Raw genomic sequence first — 20362 nt, 5'->3', positions numbered from 1 at the left:
AACAACAAAAAAAATATCAATGAACCTTTGCAGGTGGGGGAAGGGCTACATCCAGCACAGCAGATGTAGGAAGTCGACAGTTCCTAGGAAGTTAAGAGTCTTCTGGAGTCTTATCACATATGGCTGTAAATAACATCAAGTGCCAAGTCATACAGGAAGGGAGAGAGACCAGAAGAGCATGTGGAAAGAGGGAATCCTGAGTGGACTTTATAAACTTCCAATGCTTTGGGATTAGATTTGAAGTCTTCTCCACAAGTAGGAATCCAGGCCTGGTACTTCAAACCCAGTCAAAAACTCGTGGCTGCTGAGGTCCATGCTCTAGGAAAGAATCTACTAATGTGGTTTCGCTAAACCAGATGTTGCCAATCGGCCTTCTAAATATTTATGCCTATACCATAGATTAGCACAGTCCTCCACTGTGGCCCGAGAAGCTGCTCTCTGCAGTGGGCAGCAGAGATTCACAACTGATTGCAGCACTATGTGTCTATTGAGTACTCAGCCTAAATAGAACATCTGTATCAACCCCACTTCTGATCCAGTGCTCAAGGAAAATCAAAGGAGAGTAGAAAGACCATAAGAGCCAGAGGACAGGAGGAGGGCTGTGAAATGCTGGCTTCTGGGACGACACACACGGCCATTGCGCCCATGAACTCCCTGCAGCTGTGGTTATCTGCACCAGACAAGGTCTAGTCAACAAGATCAGTCAACATTCCCCCTGCAGCGCTAATTGGAATCAGTGTGTTATTCACAGAAGAGGAAGTGGAGGTGGAGGGGATGTGTGGAGGGCTCTTGGTCAGGGCTGGGGCTGCGGATCATCAAGATACATTGTTTGCATGTATAAAATTGTCAAAGAACAAATAAAAGATACACTATTTTCAAAAAATATGGATACAAAGGCATGTGGGAATGTCTTCAAAGTAATAGAAAGTACAGACGAAATTTGATTGGCTGAGATTTGATCATGGTTGCAGCTCGGGAAGCAGAACTTCATTTTAGCGGTCTGCCTACCTTTGCTAGTGTATAAACTTTACCATAAACCAAAGTGTGAAACCGAGGGTGGGGTGGGGCGCAGAATGTACTGTAGGAGGCCCCGCCCACTGTGCTGGGAGGCCCGGCCCCCATCTGCTCCGTCAGACTCCCCAGTCCATGGTGTCGCCAAACTTTCTCAGCTCCTCTGGGGAATCCACTGGTTTTCCACATAGTTAAGAGGCTCTCTCTAGTCTTTCTCAGGCCCTGCACACTGCTCAGAGCCCTAAGAGTCCTAGCTCCGAAACAGAACCGCCCAACTTCCCCCATGTTTGCGGACTGTTTGGGCGCATCCCTCAGCATATCCTGGGAATGCGTCCACGTTGTCATGGCGACGCTCTGAGTAGGTTCCTGCACGCCGCGGAATCCCGCCCCGCCCCGGAACTATCATCTGCAGGGTAAGAGGCCTCGGACTTGGGGTTTGAGTGTCTCATGGTGACCGCTGAGTTGCTAAACGGGGGAACCCCAGGTGTCCAAAAGGTGTTCATCTTGGGACTGGGCCGGGCGTCGGGGTGGGGGCCCAAAGAAATGATGGGGGGTAGTGGGAGAGTCTGCGTTCTACCCAACCCTTAGCATGGATTGGAGTTAAAGGAAGAGGGGATTAGCCAGGGTGAGGCCCTGCCCAACTTGACCCTACCTGAAATACAGGCAGTGACTGTGTGGGGCCCAGGGCTGCAGGGCCTGGAGGGGTGAAGTGGGGCACCGCATTGGAAGGCAGGTGTGCAGGAGGAGGGTTTAAGCTGTGCTGCAAGCCGCCTTTGCTACTTGGAGGGGGTGCAGGGGAGAGGACAGACCAGCTTATTTCTGAAATGATTGTTAGGCCGCTATTGAGTGCTCAGCCTAATAGAACATCTGTATCAAGCCCACTTCTGATCCAGTGCTCAAGGAAAATCAAAGGAGAGTAATACCTCCCTGTATTTCCGCGTTCTCCGGGGTCTTCTCCAATGCTATGGGACTTCTCCAAGAAAAACAAAAGCAAAACTCATAAACATTCATTCTTGATTTTACCTTCAGTTTCAGGGGCTTCTCAGAGCAACAACCCCCTCCCTGACTTGTGCAAAGGCCTCTAGTTAAGAGTTACGTCTGATGTAGAAAATGTGGGGTTTGGGGCCGGGGAGATGGCTCAGTAGGTAAATGTGCTTGCTTTGCAAGCCCCAGAACCCACATAACAGTGGAAGGAGAGAACCAATTCAGGTTTATCCCCTGACGGCCACATGTACAGTGCTGCTCCGCACCCCGCGCGCGCGCACACACACACACACACACACACACACACACAATAATAAAGTTTTTAAAAATGTGGCATTTATAAAGTCCTGTTTCAAGGTAATAAATTATTAATGCCAAATGACTGATAAAATAGTCATTGAGAAAGAATGCTGAAGGGGTTGGGAATCAGTGTTTATGGGGAAAGCAAAGTGGGATTTCCAATGGCTGTCAAGGACAGTAGGGACCCCCAGAGTTCCTAGGCATGCCCCAGGTCTGTGCGACCTGGCCACCTGCAGGCTTCATTACCTCTCTGTCACCTGTTAGCAGCCGGGGAAGGTGACTTAGGAACGCCTGTATCTCGCCAACGTCAAAATGTTGAAGGGACCCTTGTTCACATATGTCTGAATGTGATGTGGAGACACGTCAGAAGAATTTTAACTGTCAGCTTGACACAGTCTAGAATCGTCTGGGAAGAGGGTCTTCATGAGGAAATCGGGGTTAGATTGGCCTGTGGGGATCTGCCAATGGACTGTTAACTGATGTGAGAAGGCCCAGCCTGTGGTGGGCAGCACCATGCCCTAGGCTAGGCTGTGCCCTGTGAAGAGTGAAGAAGGCCAGAGAGCAGGTGGCACGGGAGCATTCATTTCTCTCGGCCTTTGCCTGTGCATGTTAAAGTGACTAGTTGTTTGAGTTCCTGCCTCAACTTCCCCTTGATGACCTGGAGTTGTAAACCCAAATAAACCCTCCCCCCCCCCCCACCCCCGGCACTGCTTTTTGTCAGGATGTCTTGTCATAGCAACAGAAAGGAAACTAGACACACTTTCCAAACTTATTAGGCTTTGAAAGCCCCAAACCTCCCCGCTCCCCCCGCTTTGTGTGTCCACGAAGCATCCCAGGAGCATACTTCAGAAAAGCTCTAAAGAGTCATGAGAGAGTTTGGAGTGTGTTGCCATATTGGGTTATGGTGTGTGATGTCAAATGATTAATGAGACAGCCGTGTGTGGGAATGCAGCGTCCAGCAGACGAGAGCAGGGAGGGCTGGAGCCACAGCACACCATGCACGGGACAAGAGGTACATTTGTCAGAAGCTAAGAAGAAATGTGTGCGTGATTTCTCAGCATGAGTCTACCGCCCCTGTTTTTCTCCCCAGGAAATGACCTTTGGCCCTAGAAGGACAGCTCCATTTTTCACGAGAAGATGGCAGTTGTGAAAACGCCCATGCAGGAACTAAGAAGTGCAGAAGAGCCCTTCGATAAGGTGTCATCCATCCTCCTGAAGAGCCTGGTGGAGGAGCCCAAGAAAAGAGCGGAAGTGCCCAACCACCTCCTGGAATCCAGTGAGTGGCAGCGGCCATTTGTCTACCAATTACGTCTCCAAGGCATCCAAAGCCCAGGAAGCTGGGATTGTGGGTGCTGATTAGCTGTATCATTTTATAGGCTCATAACAGTTTTCAATATTAAGAACGGTAGTTCTATTTAGATCTGTTTGCATGGCAGGTTTAAAAACATATGTTTTTATTTTCATTTATGTGTATGTTTGCATGTATAAGCCACATACATATGTGTGGGTGGCCATGGAGGCTGTAAGAAAGCCTCAGATCCCCTGGAGCTGGAGTCACAGGCAGCTGTAAACCATCCAGCGTGGATGCTAGGAACCACACTCTGGTCCCCTGGGAGAGCTGAAGTGCTGTGACCATTGAACCATTTCTCTTGTCTCCAGACAATAGGTTTATGTGGTATAAATGAATCACCAAGTTCCGTGGCTTCAATCCCTCACACGTCTGTGGCTTCAATCCCTCACACGTCTTTTCATCCTCGCTGTGTGAGGAGAGTAGGGTGGGAAGCAAGGCAAGATTAGAGCCTGAGGCTAGGGAGAGAGCCCAGTGAGTCAGTGCCTGTCTGAGGAGCCTGAGGACAGAGTGGTGTGCACTTGTTACCCCAGCCGCACCAAAGAGGATCCCCGAGATTCGGGATCCCTGAGGCTCTCCGGCTGGCCACCCTAGCCTAAGTGGCTATTGCCAGGCCAGTAAGAGACCCTGCCTTAAAAAACAACGTGGACAGTGGATGACAGCCAACAGTCTACACACACACACACACACACACACACACACACACACACACACACACACACGGTTAACATATGAATAAAAATCCAATGTCAGAGAAAGACTGGAATACTCTCCCACCAAGGCAGATGTGTAGTAAAGCATTTGCAGAAAGTGTGAAGGCTACTCAGATGACCCCAAAGCACACCACACTGGGGGGATATGAGGATCCTGATGTACACCATCCACCACTGAACTTCCGACCTTTCTCCAGCCCTGCTCCTCTTCTGTCTCCTGAAGTGCTTTTCTCTCAATAAACTATTTCCGTTTTACCACCACTCACATGTCCTGGTGCACAATTCAGTTCCTTGCTCTGGGATGCAAGAACCTAGAAATCCCAGGGAGCACCCTTGAGGAGCACCCTCTGGGAGCACCCTTAGGGAGCACCCTCCAGTGTCTAATATTTGCCTATAACACCACAGGCCATCTCCATCCTCAGCAGCTCTTGGGACCACCACACTCCTCACCTCAGTCTCCTCCCCTTGGCCTCCTTCCCTTACACCCATCTCTGTCCTGCTTGAATACTCAGGGACTCTCTGTATACCGGATAAAGTGACAGTTCTGCTCAGCATGAGGGGACAGAGACAGGGCTCTACACGGTCACCCTTCACAGCCTGGGGAGCTCCCCTAATCTTTTAGGGACCTCACTTGGGCCAAACCAGGATTCATTTCTTTGACATGGAAAAAAAAATTCAGAACTAGCCAGTTTAGGAAGCAGAGCCGGGTTTATTAAATACATTTTGACAAAGGCTTAGGCACAAGGGTTAAGAGAAAGAGAGGCGCTCAGCAGAAGGCAGAAAGACAGATGGGAAGCCATTGATGCGAGCTTCTCCAAGAAAGTCCCCGGGAGTAACACATACCCCAGTGTGGTGCAGGCTCCTGGAGGGACAGCTGGAATTAATGGCCTTATGATTAGGTGTATATACCATTTTGGTGGCTCTCAGGTGACATTTCAAAAGGTTGCTAAGAACTCTCTTCTTTCCTTGTCTCTCTCTTTTGATGAGATTTCAGGGTGACTCTGGCGATTCTTTAGATGGTTTATAATCTGATAAAGTAAAACAAGAAACCACTAAGCTTGTGCAAGGGGTTTCCCGCAGTCCCTTCTCTGTAAAGGGGGTCTGTGGCTGCTTCAACCGGACCCCAGGGCGAGGGGCTCCTCTCCCTTCTGTCTCTCTTTCCCACCTCACCCTGAGCCGTCTGACCTGACACCATTGCCGTGCACATGTCATGTCTGACTCGTCCCCAGGACCAGTCACACAAGTCACCCACCAGGAAAGACTCTGGGAGAATCCTGCGGCTTGATGGGAGAGGGTCACCATCGATCTGCATGAGTTTCACCTGGCGTCCCTACAACAGCTTCCTGAAAACATTCTAGTTCTGTTTCACTGTTGGAGCAGCTGACGCGTGGGGAAGTCCCACCGGTTACCCAAAGTGGACACCTTGTGAGGGAGGAGGTGACATTCAGCTGGTGGCCAGCCTTGGCCAGCTCCGCATCTTCACGTTTAGTGACCCCATTCTGGTTTCATTTCCAATGCTGCGGTCAAACACCCTGACAGAAGCAACTCAGGGGAGAAGAGTCTATTCCTGCCCACAGTTCCAGGTCACAGTCCATCCTAGCAGGGAAATCAAGACGGGGGTTTGAAGCAGCTACTCACGTCCCACCCGTAGTCAAGAGCAGAGAGAGAGAAATGCATGCTTGTGCTCTCTGATACAGTCCAGGACCCCCAAATCAGGGAATGGTGCCTCTGGCTTCAGGCTGGGTCTTCCCACATCAAGACAGTCTCCCGCAGACATGCCCACAGGCCGACTTGATCTGCAGTCTAGATTCTAGACAGTCCGTCATTGAGACTCTCTTCCTAGGTGATGGTAGGTTATGTAAAGTTGACAGTTAAAACTAGCCACACCCCCCCTCAGCATTTATACCCTGATCCTGCAAGCCCCACCTTAAACCTCAGCACTGCATTGGTTCCGCGTCACTCTTTGTCACCTCAAGACTGTCAAGGACACATTGGTATACCTAACCGTTTCTGGGCCGGAGCACAGCATGCTGCTTTATGACCCCAAACCAAAGAACACTGCAGCATTAAAAAATGGCTGCAATGGATGGCGCCCAGCTGGTAGCGCCCTGCCTGACACGAGTGAGGCCCTGACTCCAGCACCGTAGAAAGGAACGCGGTAACACGCGTCTGTAGGTCCACACTCCGGAGGGAGCTTTCCAAAGGCACGTCAACTACGTGCTTGTGATCCCAGCACTAGGGAGGCAGAGGCAGGCAGCTCGCCGGCCAACCAGCCTGGCCTACTGAAGACTGACACCAGAAGTTGTCCTCTGACCCCCCCAAGTACACACACAAAGACACGTGTGACATGTGAGAGTAAATAACTAATAGGTCATAAGCGTGTCTGAACAAAAGTGAAAAGGAGAGGATGGTGAGAAGGCCAATCCTTCAAGGGCACGGGCTGCTCTTGCAGACCTGAGTTCGGTTCCCACCACTCCTATCAGGCAGCTCACAGCTGTCTGGAACTCCAGCTCTGGGGGATCTGACATCCCCTTCTGGCCTCTACAGGCACACACACACACACACACACACACACACACACACACACACACTCACACACATACACACACACACACACAGACATATGCACACACACAGACATATGCACACACACACAGATACACACACATGCACATGCGCACACACACAAATAAAATAAATCTTTTTTTTTTAAATAGAAAAGGAGACTCAGTCCAGTTTGAGACTCATCATCCATCTTATTGGCAGCTGTATCCACTGTCTGCACATTGCACGTGCCTAAAGTGCCCTAAACTAAAGACAGCCCCCACCAATAAGACCTTCTTCAGTGCGGTATTCTCCATAGCTCACGACAGACTTGTCTTTCTGTTACAGAGGTTTATGCCAAGCTTCTGAACAACAAGGCCATCCAGGCCAGACCAGGCATAGTCCATTTTGGAGGTTATGAGATAGAGAAACAACATGAACAGATTCTGGTAGGTACTTCTTAAGGGCAGGGGGTCGGGGGACCATCTGTGGTACTAATCCAGATACAGAGCAGGAGCCAGGGGGATGGCTCAGCTGGAGAGGGGCGCGCTGCACAAGCCTGAGGACCTGAGTTCCATCCCCAGCACCTCATTAAAAAGCTGGGTTTGGTAGCATGGGCTTGTATGCCCATTTGCCAGGAAGGTGGAGACAGGTGGATAACGGGGCCTACTGGCCAACCAGACCAAGTGAATTGAACTCCAGGGAAAAGTGAGAGTTCTTGTTTCAAAAAACGATGGCGGTAGGCAGTGAAATGACTCTGTGGGTGAAGGCACTTACCAACAAGCTTGACAACCTGAGTTCAAGCCGTGCGACCCACACAGGAGAGGGAGAAAACTAGCTCCTACAACTTGTCCTCTGACCTCTATAAGCAGCCATGACACACGCCACCCCCCACAAGTAAATAAATGCAATAAAAATGATTTTAAAGGTAGGGCCAACAAGATAGCTCAGCTGGTTAAGCACTTGCCGCCAACCCAGACAGCCTGAGTTCGATCCCTAGGATCCCCTTGGCAGAGTGAGGGGAGTTGTCTGAGCTTTATACATGTGCCACGGCACATGCTCACCCTCCAAATAAATAAAAAAAATTTTTAAATTAACTAGAAAATGATTAAGAAAGATACCCAAGGTTGACTTCTGGCCTCATACTCACATGCACAGGTGTGTACAAGTGCTTGAACACACACAGTACACACACAGAGAGACAGACAGGAGAGAGAGAGAGAGAGAGAGAGAGAGAGAGAGAGAGAGAGAGAGAGAGAGAGAGATTGCTTACTCAGAAAGGCAGTTCCTTGAAGAGAAGTTAGAAAGGGACATCGGTGTCCCGGAATAAACTAACTCCAATCTGCCAAGGGTCCCCTCTCAGCTCTCTTCCCAAAACTGTGTCCCTCCTGTGCCACTGAGACCAGGGTCTGGACTTCCCAGCAGCCCTGTGGACGGGGCATCTAGAGAAACTCCCGATTCCATAAGTTTAATCCACTTGTTCAGTGCACGGGATACTGAGTGAGAGGTTGGGACTGTCTTCCTTCAATACTAGGGACGATGATATCCCTTTCTTAGGATGTTCCAGGCAGGGCTGCCTTTGACCTGCTCTGGTCAGGTGCCAAGCCTGCCCAGAGAAGATGTGTCTAGGTCTGGGAGGAGACGGTGGTCACTCCAGTGTACACATTCTCTCTGCCGGAATGGCCGATTTAGGCATGGCACCTCTTTGCTGTTCTTTTTACCCTGTGGGGTGGGATTCAGCTATTAACATGAACAGCAGGAGGGGACTGGAGAGATGCTTTAGCAGTTAAGTGTGCCTACTGCTCTTGCAGAGGCCCTGACTTTGGTTCCCAGTGCCCATGTTGGGCAGTTCACAACTACCTGTAACTCTAGCTCCGTGGGATCAGACACATCCTCCTGGCCTTCACAGGCACCAACATGTGTGTGCACAAACACAAAGGCATACATGTACACATAGTTGAAGATAAAATCTTTGAGATCTGAAGTCTCAACTCTGCTGCACCCTCTTGGAGGGCAGCCACATGCCTGCCTTTTTTCACATGGCTACTTCCTCAGTGCCCAGCGGCGCAATGCTCGACACACAGAAGACACTCAATAAACCCTGGCAAAGGGAAGACTCTGGACTCACTCTCAGACAAGGTTGACTTGGCAGTTGACTCATACAATAAGGGCGGTGTGATGTCTAAAGCATCACATTGATCCTATCAGCCACTAAAACAAACAAGTAGATAACAGTACAACATGATTTCATCTTACTAGCATTCTGGGGGACGCTGGGAAAGCCAGCTTCCTGTTCCCATCAGTAAAGCTAAACAGAAGCCCAAAGCATTCACCTTAAGATTCTTATTAAAAGCATTCATAACTGTTAGAAGCTGGGAATAAGAAAATGCTTGGGCTCAGCCGCAGAAGAGACGTCTATATGGACCCGCTTCCCCACCCGCAGAGCTCAGGGGACGGTAATGAGCAGGGAGCAGAAAGAATGGAAGAGCCAGGCGATGGGAAGATGCTATGAAATACGGCCTTCCGACAGGACTTGGCTTTGCACATAACTCACTACAGCCATGGCTGCCTGCACAAGACCGTCGGAAGATCGAGCCAGTCAAAATGCCAGCAAGGCTTGGGGGAAGGCTGCCGAGGCCCCACCCCCAGCTGAGGAGCTACTGGCAATTGAAGGCTACTAGTGGAGGGAGAGTCGGGTTTCTTCTGAGGTGTGTTCGCTGCAGGTTGCTTATGCCTCAGTAGATGACCTCACACTCATGCACATACGGGCGGCCCTAATTTCTTGCCAAACACGGGGAGAACTCTTAACTGTTATGTTTTACCAGGGTTTCCTCCCCTCATCCCAAACCCTGCAGCTCAAACCAAGAGATCCCTTGTTCTGAACGGTGGTGTCGATGGGGACGTGGGCACAGGCTTGGGAACCTTTGGAGCTCATCTTGAAGTGGAAGCCGAGTCTCCGGCCTTGGCCATGTTCTGGGCGAGGCTACAGATGGTCCAGGTAGCAGCCAGCTCCTGGTGGTGTGCTCTCCTGTTCAACTGGAGTCTCCTTTTCTGTCCAAGGAGATTGAGCCCTGCACAGACACCTTTGAGGTCCCTCAGGACGGTTCAGGGTAATCACATCCCCTCAGAGTGAGGGAGACATTTTCTGGAATGTGGGTAGTCTGATTGCTAAGATGGTCTTCATTCTTGTAGTAGATGAGACAAGGACTTCTACTAGGTTTTGGCACAGGAAACTATGCAAATTGCCCACAAGTGGAATGATAGAGTATATGTTCATTAACACTGAGGTCATGTAAGGTTTGAAGCATTCTGTGTGCATGAATATTAATATCAGTGCTTCAGTCTACTTGGAAATTTTAAATGATCTTTGTTTTGTTTTGATTTTTCAAAACTCAAGACCCCTTACATTCTTTTTTCTCCTTTAGGGGACTGATTTTTTTTGTCTCAGAAATTATATTTATTAATAAATAAGCCATCACTTTTCCTAGGAGACAGCCAGTGTGGTTGTGGGCCCAGACAAAACTCATTAACCTGTAATGAGCGGTGCCCTCCGGCTTTCTGTTCAACCCCCTGTTGCAGCTTTTAAGGACTCTATCCTTCCCAAGATGTTGATTCTCAAAATTAGGGCCAGGACGAGCAATGTCTTCTCCTCGGGATGAGGGATGCGGGACCTTAACATACAGGCACGGTGCATCCTACCTGAGCGTTAGTGTGGTTTATTTATTTATTATAGTCATTAGTTGGCCATGAATGCAAGAGTTAGGCAAAAATCAACAAGATCATTTAGTTATCTATTTATTCATATATGAGAATGGTCTGTATGAATGTATGCCACATATGTGTGGGTTCCCTCAGGAAGTCAGAAGAGGGCTTTGTATCCCCAGGGCTGCAGGTACAGGTTACACTTTACATGTGTGTTGTATGTGTGTGGGGGGTATGTGCACGTGAGTGCCAGTGCCTGTGGAGTCTAGAAAAGGGCGTGGGATCTGCTGGAGGTGGAGTTAGAGGCGTTGTGAGCCTCCTGGTGTGGGTGCTGGGAACTGAACTCTGATCCTCTGGAAGAGCAGAAGGTATTCTTAACTGCTGAGCCATTTCTCCGGTCCTAACAAATCATTTTGTGATAACCAATTGGTAATCTAGAACTTTAAATTAAAAGCCATCGTATGTCTTTTTAAAGTTGTGTGCTATTGATCATATTAAACATTATATTACATGTAAACATATGTGCATAAATGCACATGTATAACACACATGTTCTAAGAAGATAGGAAAAGCCATTTTTTTCTCATTACCACTCTCTACTTTGTCTTTCGTGTGTGTGTGTGTGTGTGTGTATGTGTGTGTGATTACATGCACCCATGTGTATACACAAGCCAGAAGAGGGCATGGGTGTCTTTCTACCATATTTTTTGAGACAGAACTGGAGCTAATCCGTTCTTCCAGGCTTGCTGGTCAAGGAGCCCTAGGGCTTCTCCATCTCCTCCCCAGCACTGGGGTCCCCAGGTACAGCTGCTGCGGCCGTACCCAGAGTTTTACATGGGTGCTGGGTCTGAACTCGGTACCTCGCACCTGCCAAGCAAGCAGTTCCCTGGCTGATCCATCTCCCATCCCGTATTTCTTGTCTTCTAAAAAGTTGAAAATAACATGTGTCCTCGAATCCTCTTTATCATAAAGATGAGGTGTAAGCAGTGAAGAGATGAATCTGTAAATAAGTCCAATTCTAACTCACCTTCATCTCCCCCAGTACATTGCCAATATTTCAGATGAAGACACGCACCTTCATATTTTACCACCGCAGACCAAATACTTCAGGATCGCCTATGAGAAGAAGGTACTGTCCCTGGGTCACCTTCCCTGCTGAGGGAGATGTGGGGTGGCTGGTGGTTTCTGTCTCGGGCCTGCGGGGTCGGGAGTGTGTGCATCCTCCATCCCCCCCCACCCCGAGTGCTGCTGTCCGTCAGGTCTGGGGCCTGTCCCAACACAGCCTCCCTGCCTTCCAGGAGCATCGCCTCATCCCAGGCTTGTCGCTCATGGTCACGATCACATTTTCTCCAGATGAGTGGCGTTACTATTATGACTGTATCCGCATTCACTGTAAGGTGAGTTTCTGGAGGAAGCTATCCTTTGGGCTGGGACGTGTGTGGGAGATGGGGGGGGTACACTTCATATCCTGAAGGAGGATGAAGGAGAGCTAGAAGGACCTTGGTTTTTCAGTGTTGTAGGAGCTAGATGGTCCTCGGCTGCACCTTCCTCCTAACTGGAAAGAGATTTGGACATGGTGATCCCCACAGGCTCCCGAAACATCCTGCTGGTCTCCCCTGGTGCCTGACATTTAACACATCATCTCCCGAAAGGAAGAAGACAGAGCCAGGATGACCCCTCAGCACTCTCTGAGTGGCAGATGAGGTTGTAGGCTCAGGGCTGTGCCTGCATCCCAACCGGGAAGACCTTAAGGCACAGAGAACACGGGAGGACTCCCAGGATACCGCCCTGCAAACCTCCGCTGTGTGGGTCAAGCCTCCATTTATCTTGTGGTGCTGGGGCCCCGGGAAAGCTTTGTCCAGTGACTTTTATGTGCTCCTTTAAGTGCAGGGCTAGAAAATAAATAGTGCCCCGTTCTGTAGTTATAAACACCGGGGACTGGCCCGAGACTCCAGCAGCAACACCCACAGACGGGGAGGCCTTGGAGAGGTGGCCTGAGGTACCCACACTGGTTGAGCCCTCGGGAGTCTATCCCAGACCTCTTCACCGACCCTTCGGCCTCCAGCCTGAGTCCGCAACTCCCACGGTCACCTCCACTCGCCTTTCTTTTTGCTCACAGGCCCTAGTCTCGGAAGTTCAGAAGCCACAAAGTCAACTGCACTCAGTGGAAGGTTACAGATTAGCAGCAAATGAGTTTCTTCTTTCTTTCAAATAATATTATTACTTACAATTTATATAGTAAGGTCCGGCTTAAAGATAGTTTCCCTTTGAATTTCGTTTTTAAAAGGCCTATGCCCACAGTTTCAGCACTGAAGAGGCTGTGGCAGAAGGGTCTCAAGTTCAAGGCCATCCTGGGTTATATAGCCAAACCTTGTATAAGAGGTAAAGTCAAGGCTAGGGAGACAGTTCTGTGGGTAAAGCACCTGTTTTGCAAGCCTGGGGACCTGAGTTCAAATCCCCAGAACCCAGGTAAAAACCTGGGCATGAATGTACACACCTGTATCCCCAGCACTGTACGGGCACAGAGACAGGAGGATTGCCCGGACTACCTAGTTCTAGGTTCATGGAGAGACCTGGTCTCAAGGGAGTAAGGCAAAGAATGACAGAGCAGGGCACCCACACCTTCCTCTGGCCGCCTCATGCATTCACAGGCGTGCGTGCTGACACACATGTGTGCAAACACCACGTACATATACAATAAAAGTAAAAAACAAGCAAATACATAAAAACTGAATATTCTGACATAATACACTCCAAAGATCCACTAATTTGATACATGCCAAGGAGTAATAGAGAAAAGAAGAAGACACTTCCCATCACTGCCCAGGAGCAACAGAATAAAAGTGAAGTCCGCATTTTCCATGATTAAAGCATTACGTTCCTATAAGTACAGAATTATTTCAGATGTACAATTAAAAGAACTCCACAGTTAATAGTGTGCAATAGTCTTGACTCTGAGCCCAAGTGTTTCAGACAGTCTCAACAGTCATCGTTTGGAGTCACAGCACACAAGTGTACATGTCCCATATTCAGAACCAAGGCTACAGTGACATTGAGCGATGAACCATGGGCGAGTGTTACTAGAAACATCTCAGATTCACCACGCATTTGATTTTTAAATTAATCTTGGATCTTTGTGCATTTAGAAAACTTTTACTATTACCAAATATTGTATAGCTCCACATTCAGTTATGTGACCTCATACAGAGTCAAGAAGCTGGGGTGTGGAGTCCCAGGGGCACATTCCATAAGGCAAATAAAGATAGTCTATATTGACGCAGTACTTTTTATATTTTAAGGCCGTAGCCTGCTTTGATTTTTAAAGATATCCTCAAGGGAAAGAATGATTATATCCACTTTGTTGAGGACGAAACAAACCTGGAGAAATCAAAGGCCTTGTTCAAGGCCACCAAACTAGAATGAACTAGAACTGGTCTTTGTGCTCTTCCTGCTGATGGCTTTGCACTCTGCCTTGCGCTTCTCTTGGTCCCCTAAATAATGTCTTCCCTTATAACCTCTCCAAGTGGAGGCAGATAGGGCAGCATCTTTGTATCCACACAGGGGGATTAGCACCTTTAGCTTCCATGGGTAATAGCGAGCATTGGGCCCGTAAGATAGCCTTAAACATCTTTTGTGCTTCGTCTGTGGTTTACGAATGCAGTTTTTAGGGGTTGAGAGATGCTCAATCAGTAAAGTACTTGCCATGCAAGCATGGGGACCTGAGTTTGACCCCCGGACCACACTTTTAGAAATGCTGCTATGGTGGTGTGGACTTGCCATCTCATTGCTGGGGTGGGGTGGAGACAAGAGGACCCTTGGGGCTCACTTGCTAGCCATTCCAGCGTGTTTGGTTAAGTTCCCGGCCAGTGAGAGACCTGTCTACATAACAGAAAGGTGGATGGCACCTAAACGTGATATCCAAAGTTCTGGCTTACACACACACACACACACACACACACACACACACACACACACACACGCACACCCGTGCAAATGCACCTACACACACACACACACACACACACACACACACACACACACACACACACATGTCCACACACGGACACTCACAAAAGAAACCCAGTATTTCTAATGTTTTACTTAAAGCACTGAGGTTTCCTAAGGAAATTCTCTAATGGTTAAAAAAAAGTTTATCTTTCCAAATGATAGTTTTCTAAACGCTAAATTTAACCTTCTTTCCCCAATTTCAGGGAGATGACACCTTGCTTGTTCCCATTCACGCCTACCCTGTCTTGAATAACCTGGACTTCCCCACATTTATAAATCTACCAGATGTCCTCCTCGGAGAGAGGTAAGTTCCTGGAGTGAACCAGTAAGACATCACAGGGGTGGAAGGTTAAGAAACTGAGTGCTGGAGGATGGCTCAGCAGTTGAGAACACTTGCTGCTCTTGCAGAGGATCCGAGTTCAGTTCCCAGCACCCTGTGGCTCACAACCACCTTAATTCCAGCTCCAGGAGGTCTGACACACTCTTTTCACCTCCGCAGACACCCATGCACAAGCACACACAGATATGCACACATACACATAAATAATTTTTTTTTAATTAAGAAACATATATGTGGGGCTGGGGAGATGGTTCAGTGGGTAAGAGTGATTGCCGCACAGTCATGAGGACCTGAGTTCAAATCCCAAGTGTATATAAAAAAAAAAAAAAGCTGGGTGTGGTGTGGTAGTTTGAATGTAATTGGCCCCCATAATCTCATAGGGAATGGCACCATTAGGAGGTGTGGCTTTCTTGAAGTGGGTATGGCCTTGTTGGAGGAAGTGTGTCACTGTGGGGGTGGGCTTTGAGTTTCCTATGCTCAGGATATGGCCCAGTGAGTCAACTTCCTGTTGCCTACAAGATGTAGGACTCTCAGCTCCAGCACCACGTCTGCCTGCACACAGTCATGCTCCCCGCCATGATGATAATGGACTGAAGCTCTGAACTGTAAGCAAGCCATCCCAACTGAATGTCTTTCTTGTAAGAGTTGTCGTGGTCATGGTGTCTCTTTGCAGCAATAGAAACCCTAACCAATACATGTGATCACGCGCACCTGTAACCCACGTGCTAGAGTTAGTGGAGACAAGGAGAATCACAGGGTCTTCATGGCAGTTAGACAGGATTTACAATAACAAAAGACAAAACAACACAGTTCAAACAGTTCAAACAAACTCATTCAAAACGCTGGTAAGGAAGAAAGAGGATGGACTGGGTCGTTTGAAGTCCCCAGGTATGGCTGGATCCAGAATCAGTTGGAGCACTCTGGCTCTCGCCATGCCCTGTTTCTGCTACCTGAGCTGTCCTCCTCATAGGGCCCTCTCACAGCAGGCCCATGCTAGTGGCCCATGCTAGCCTGGAATAGAGGTGACGGGCAGGGGGGACCTGAAGAATTAGGTCAAAACTCATGACTCTGTCTATTGGACCAGCTCGGGTCACATGACTTTCTATCACCCAGTCTTCCTTTAGAAGTGATAGAAGAAGGGAAAGCAAGTGAGACCCGATCTCAGAGTCTGCTCTTCCTGCTGAGGAAATGGCTAATTATTCCAGTTGTGGTTCAGTTTGTATCTCATCTGTGTGTGTGTATGTGTGTGTGTGTGTGTGTGTGTGTGTGTGTGTGTGTGTGTGTATGTATGTGTATGTGTGTGTCTGTGTCTGTGTGTCTGTGTCTGTGTGTGTCTGTGTGTCTGTGTCTGTGTATGTCTATGGCAAGAGCCAGAAGATAATCTCAGATGTTGTTCCTCAGGTGCCACTCACTTTTTGTTTATGTCTATTTATTCTTTTGAGATGGGACCTTTCACTGGCCTGGAACTTGCCAAGTAGTCTAGACTGCCTGGCCCGTGAGTCCCAAGGATCTTCCTGTCTGCACCTCCGCAGCACTGGGATTACAAGTGCATACACCACCATGCCTGGCTTTCTCTTATGTGGGTTCTGGGGGTCAAACTTAGGTCCTCAGACTTGGAAGGCAAGCACTTTACCAACCGACCTGTCTCCCCAGCCCCATGTATCTCATTCTTTCAGCAAATACTAAATGCTTACGAGCTAGCATAGTGCCATCTGCCCTAGAGATGTCAAGGAGATGGTATTTGGCTGCTCTCTATACATAGAGTGGGGCCATGTTGGTTGTTCAAAGCTTAAAACACTCAGCTCAGGTTACATAGAGGGCTGGTCTCTAAAAGAAAAGTACTGAAATCTTTTTTCAGCCAGAGAGGTGACTCAGTGGGTAGATGGTACTTACTTCCAAGCCAGACAACCCGAGTTCAATTCCTGGAACCCATATGGTCAAAGAAGAGAGCCCACTCCTACAAGTTATCTTATCAGCACACACGTGTGACACTCCCAATGAATAATAAAATTTAAAAACATTGTTTTGGTTTTTTTTCAAGACAGGGTTTCTCTATGTAGCGCTGGCTGTCCTAGAACTCACTCTGTAGACCAGGCTGACCTCAAACTCAGGCACCCGCCTGCCTATGCCTCTCAAGTGCTGGGATTAAAGGTCTAGACCACCACCCCCCACCATAAAATAAAAGTTTAATTTTTTATTTAAATAAATCTTTCTATTCTGTTGGGAAATACCTACTGTCCTGAGAACTCCATCTCTCCACCCCAGCTGCCTGGCTCTCTCCTGGCCACCTCCCCTCTTTCATTGTGATAAAATACCCTGATTAAAAATTACTTCAAGGTGAAAAGTGTTATTCTGAATTACCGTTGAGAGGGATAGTCCATCTTGGTGGGAAAGACATAACGCCAGGCAGGGAAGGGATGGCCGTAGGAGCAGGAAGCTGGCTGATCACATTGTCATCCGTACAAAGGAAATAGAGAGAGAAGTGAAGTAGGAGGAGGCATAAACACCTGAAGCATACCCCGATCCCTGTGACTTACGGCCTCCAGCAAAGTCCGGCCTCCTAAAGGCTCTGCAGCCTTCCCAGAGCTCACCATCAGCCAATGTTCCAACACCTGCACCACTAGGGGATGCTTCACATCCAAACCACAGCCCACCGAGTCATCTCCCAGCACACGGCTTGTACATTCTTGGCCCCATGCCTTCCTAGTCCCCATTTCCCCAAAACCATTCTGACAGAACTCCATGCTGGTGCTTTCTCCCTCTCCCCCTCAACCCCTCCTGTCCTCGCCATCTCCTTCTCAGACCAAGTGGTCCCTATAAAGACCCCAAGCATCTAAAATGTGAACTTGCTGCACTTGCAAAATAAATAGCTACTTCCTGTAGGTGGGCAATGCCAGGCGTCTTATCAAAATCAGCGTGCCAGGGAACAAGAACTCCCTGATTCGAGAGTTCTTCTTTCTGTCTGTAAATCACCTCTCATTTGGGTCATAAGCAAGGCTTATGGGTTGAGGAGAAGAAATGGTCCAAGTGGTGCAAACAGCATGCCTTCTCCTGTGGTCATCAGTCACTGGCCCTTGAAACAAATGTCCACCCTCCCGGGGGCCTCCCCCAAGCTATTTTCCACATAATGCATCTCATTTGTATTCAGAATGAAAAATTCAGCTAAACAATTTACTTAATTGAGTTACTGTTTATAACGGTATAATATATTTTTTAAAAATCTCTTAAAAGATAAACACGCTATTTTTCTCCTCCAGACATCCTGGCAGCAGGCGGTACCTTCCCAAGACTTTCTGCCTTTTACAGTCTCCTTAGCAACATTTAACCACTCAGACCCTTCTTCACTTCATTTGACCCAAACCATGCGCTGCGAGAATGATCTCTTTGAATAGGCATTTCCCGAAAGTGTTCCGTATGAATCCCAGACCACCTTAGTGGTCCAGTGTATCATTTGGATGGGTTCTTTATCCAGCATCCATTTCATTCATTCATTCATTTCCTGAATGCCTGATGTGTTAGGTACTGTCTCGGTCAGTTGTTTTGTTGCTATAATAAAATACCTGAGACTGGGTGAGTTATGAAGGAGAGTGTACTTCAGCTCTTCGTTCTGGAGGCTGGGAAGAGCATGGTGCCAGCACCCCTCAGCTTCCAGGCAGAACCTAAAGGAGGTAAAAGAGGGGGGGTTGCTTATCAGTGACGTCACTGCTGTGGCAGTAAGGGATCACAGTTGGAGGGCACAGTCCATCACAGAGGGGAGGCACGTAGGCAGGAGAGTGAGGCAGCTGGTGTCATGTGACCACAGTCAGGAAACAGAAGGAGATGGACACACTGGTCTCAGCTTCCTTTCCTTTTTATTGAGTCCCGGACCACAGCCCATGGGATGGTGCCGTCCACATTCAGGGCGGGTCTTCCCTCCCAGTTACCCAGTCTAGAAACTCACAGACATGCCCAAAGGATTGACTTCTACTTAGGATTCTAGATCCTGCCAAGACGGCCGTCAGCATTGACCATCACTGTGCCCCTTATACATCTGGGTGCCCCGCTCCCCTGCAACCCCCCTGGGCATCGTGCACAGAGACTGAAGTGGAAGGGCAAGTGTGAGGTGTCCCAAGCTAGGCTTTCACAGAACCAGCGTCCTTCTCTTTTTGACGTGGATTATTGGGCTCACAGTCAGGTCCTCGTGCTTGACCGGCAAACACTTCACGGACTGAGCCACCTCCCCAGCGCTCTGTGTGTTCTCTTAAAATGGCCCAGTAAGATAGCATTTCTTCTTCCAAAGAAGGACCGCTGGCCGTTATGAAATGGAAAAGCGATGGAAAGACGGAAATCCACCAAAGGGCGGGGTTCTGGTTTCATCCTTTCTGTGACAGATACTCTGGTCAGATGCATCTTAGAGGGGGAATGAATTCCACTGGAGTCCAGGTCGTGAACTTGAAGGCAGGACTGTTTGCTGTTCCATGCAGCATTACCTCCAAATAAGGGGCTCACCTCACAGACAAGTACAGCAGGAACCCTGGAGGACGCTGGGTACCGGGATGGCTCCAAGGCTGCCTTATGTGATTCAGGACCACCTTCCTAGGGATGGTGCCACCTACAGTGGGCTGGGCCTCCTGTATCTATTAACAATCAAAACACCCAACCCCCCGCCCCCCACCCCAGATATGCCGGCAGGCTAACCTGGTCCAGACAGTTACTACAGCGAGGATTCTCTCTGATGGCTCTAGGCTGGGTCAAGCTGACAGCCAGAGCCAACCAGGACACGTGGACTCGAAGGAGCCTGTTTTTCCCTTTTCACATAAAAGAATTTGGACAAAATTGTCAGAATCTGAGGACTTGTGCCAAAGTCACTCATGTGGCTTTCTCACTGTGGGGTACTTATATACTGTGGGGTGCTTTCTCACTGTGGGGTGCTTATATACTGTGGGGTGCTTTCTCACTGTGGGGTGCTTATATACTGTGGGGTGCTTTCTCACTGTGGGGTGCTTATATACTGTGGGGTGCTTTCTTACTGTGGGGTGCTTATATACTGTGGGGGTACTTTCTCACTGTGGGGTGCTTATATACTGTGGGGTGCTTTTGTACTGTGGGGTGCTTTCTTACTGTGGGGTATTTCTGGGGAGGAACAACCATGATCTGACCAAAGCTTCTGTGAAATCTGGTCCGTATCTCCATCCATCTTCCTCTCGGTCCCAGGGTGGACTTGTTCACATTCATCATCTGCATTTTTTGGTGGCTGATCTGACCGTTGTTAAGTTTTCCTTACTGAGATAAAATGCCGTGAGGACACTTGCCAGCTAGCCATAAACAACTCTGGTGGCTTAAGATCTGCTAAAATGCACCCTGACAGTCCCTGTAAATAAGAAAGTTGCATTCCAGTGTCCATCCAACATCTCTAAATCAAACAGTGTCACT

General features: G+C 48.7%; 1 protein-coding gene across 1 annotated transcript in view; it reads left to right on the top strand.

Moving 5' to 3' along the window:
* The first annotated feature begins 1135 nt into the window (after positions 1-1135).
* The window catches only part of Cfap221 (cilia and flagella associated protein 221), an 81075-nt gene continuing 61848 nt past the window's right edge, over positions 1136-20362 (top strand). Inside the window, 6 exon segments of the mRNA XM_052736742.1 lie at positions 1136-1424; positions 3386-3571; positions 7249-7349; positions 11645-11731; positions 11901-11999; positions 14814-14914. Coding sequence (XP_052592702.1) covers positions 3433-3571; positions 7249-7349; positions 11645-11731; positions 11901-11999; positions 14814-14914 — 527 coding nt within the window. The 5' untranslated portion in view covers positions 1136-1424; positions 3386-3432.

Source organism: Peromyscus californicus, unplaced genomic scaffold (assembly GCF_007827085.1).
Source record: "Peromyscus californicus insignis strain IS unplaced genomic scaffold, ASM782708v3 Scaffold_14__1_contigs__length_90479793_seg_2, whole genome shotgun sequence".
In the NCBI taxonomy this organism is placed as follows: Eukaryota; Metazoa; Chordata; class Mammalia; order Rodentia; family Cricetidae; genus Peromyscus; species Peromyscus californicus.
Note: the sequence above shows the minus strand (reverse complement) of the source record. Positions and strands in the feature narration are given on the sequence as shown.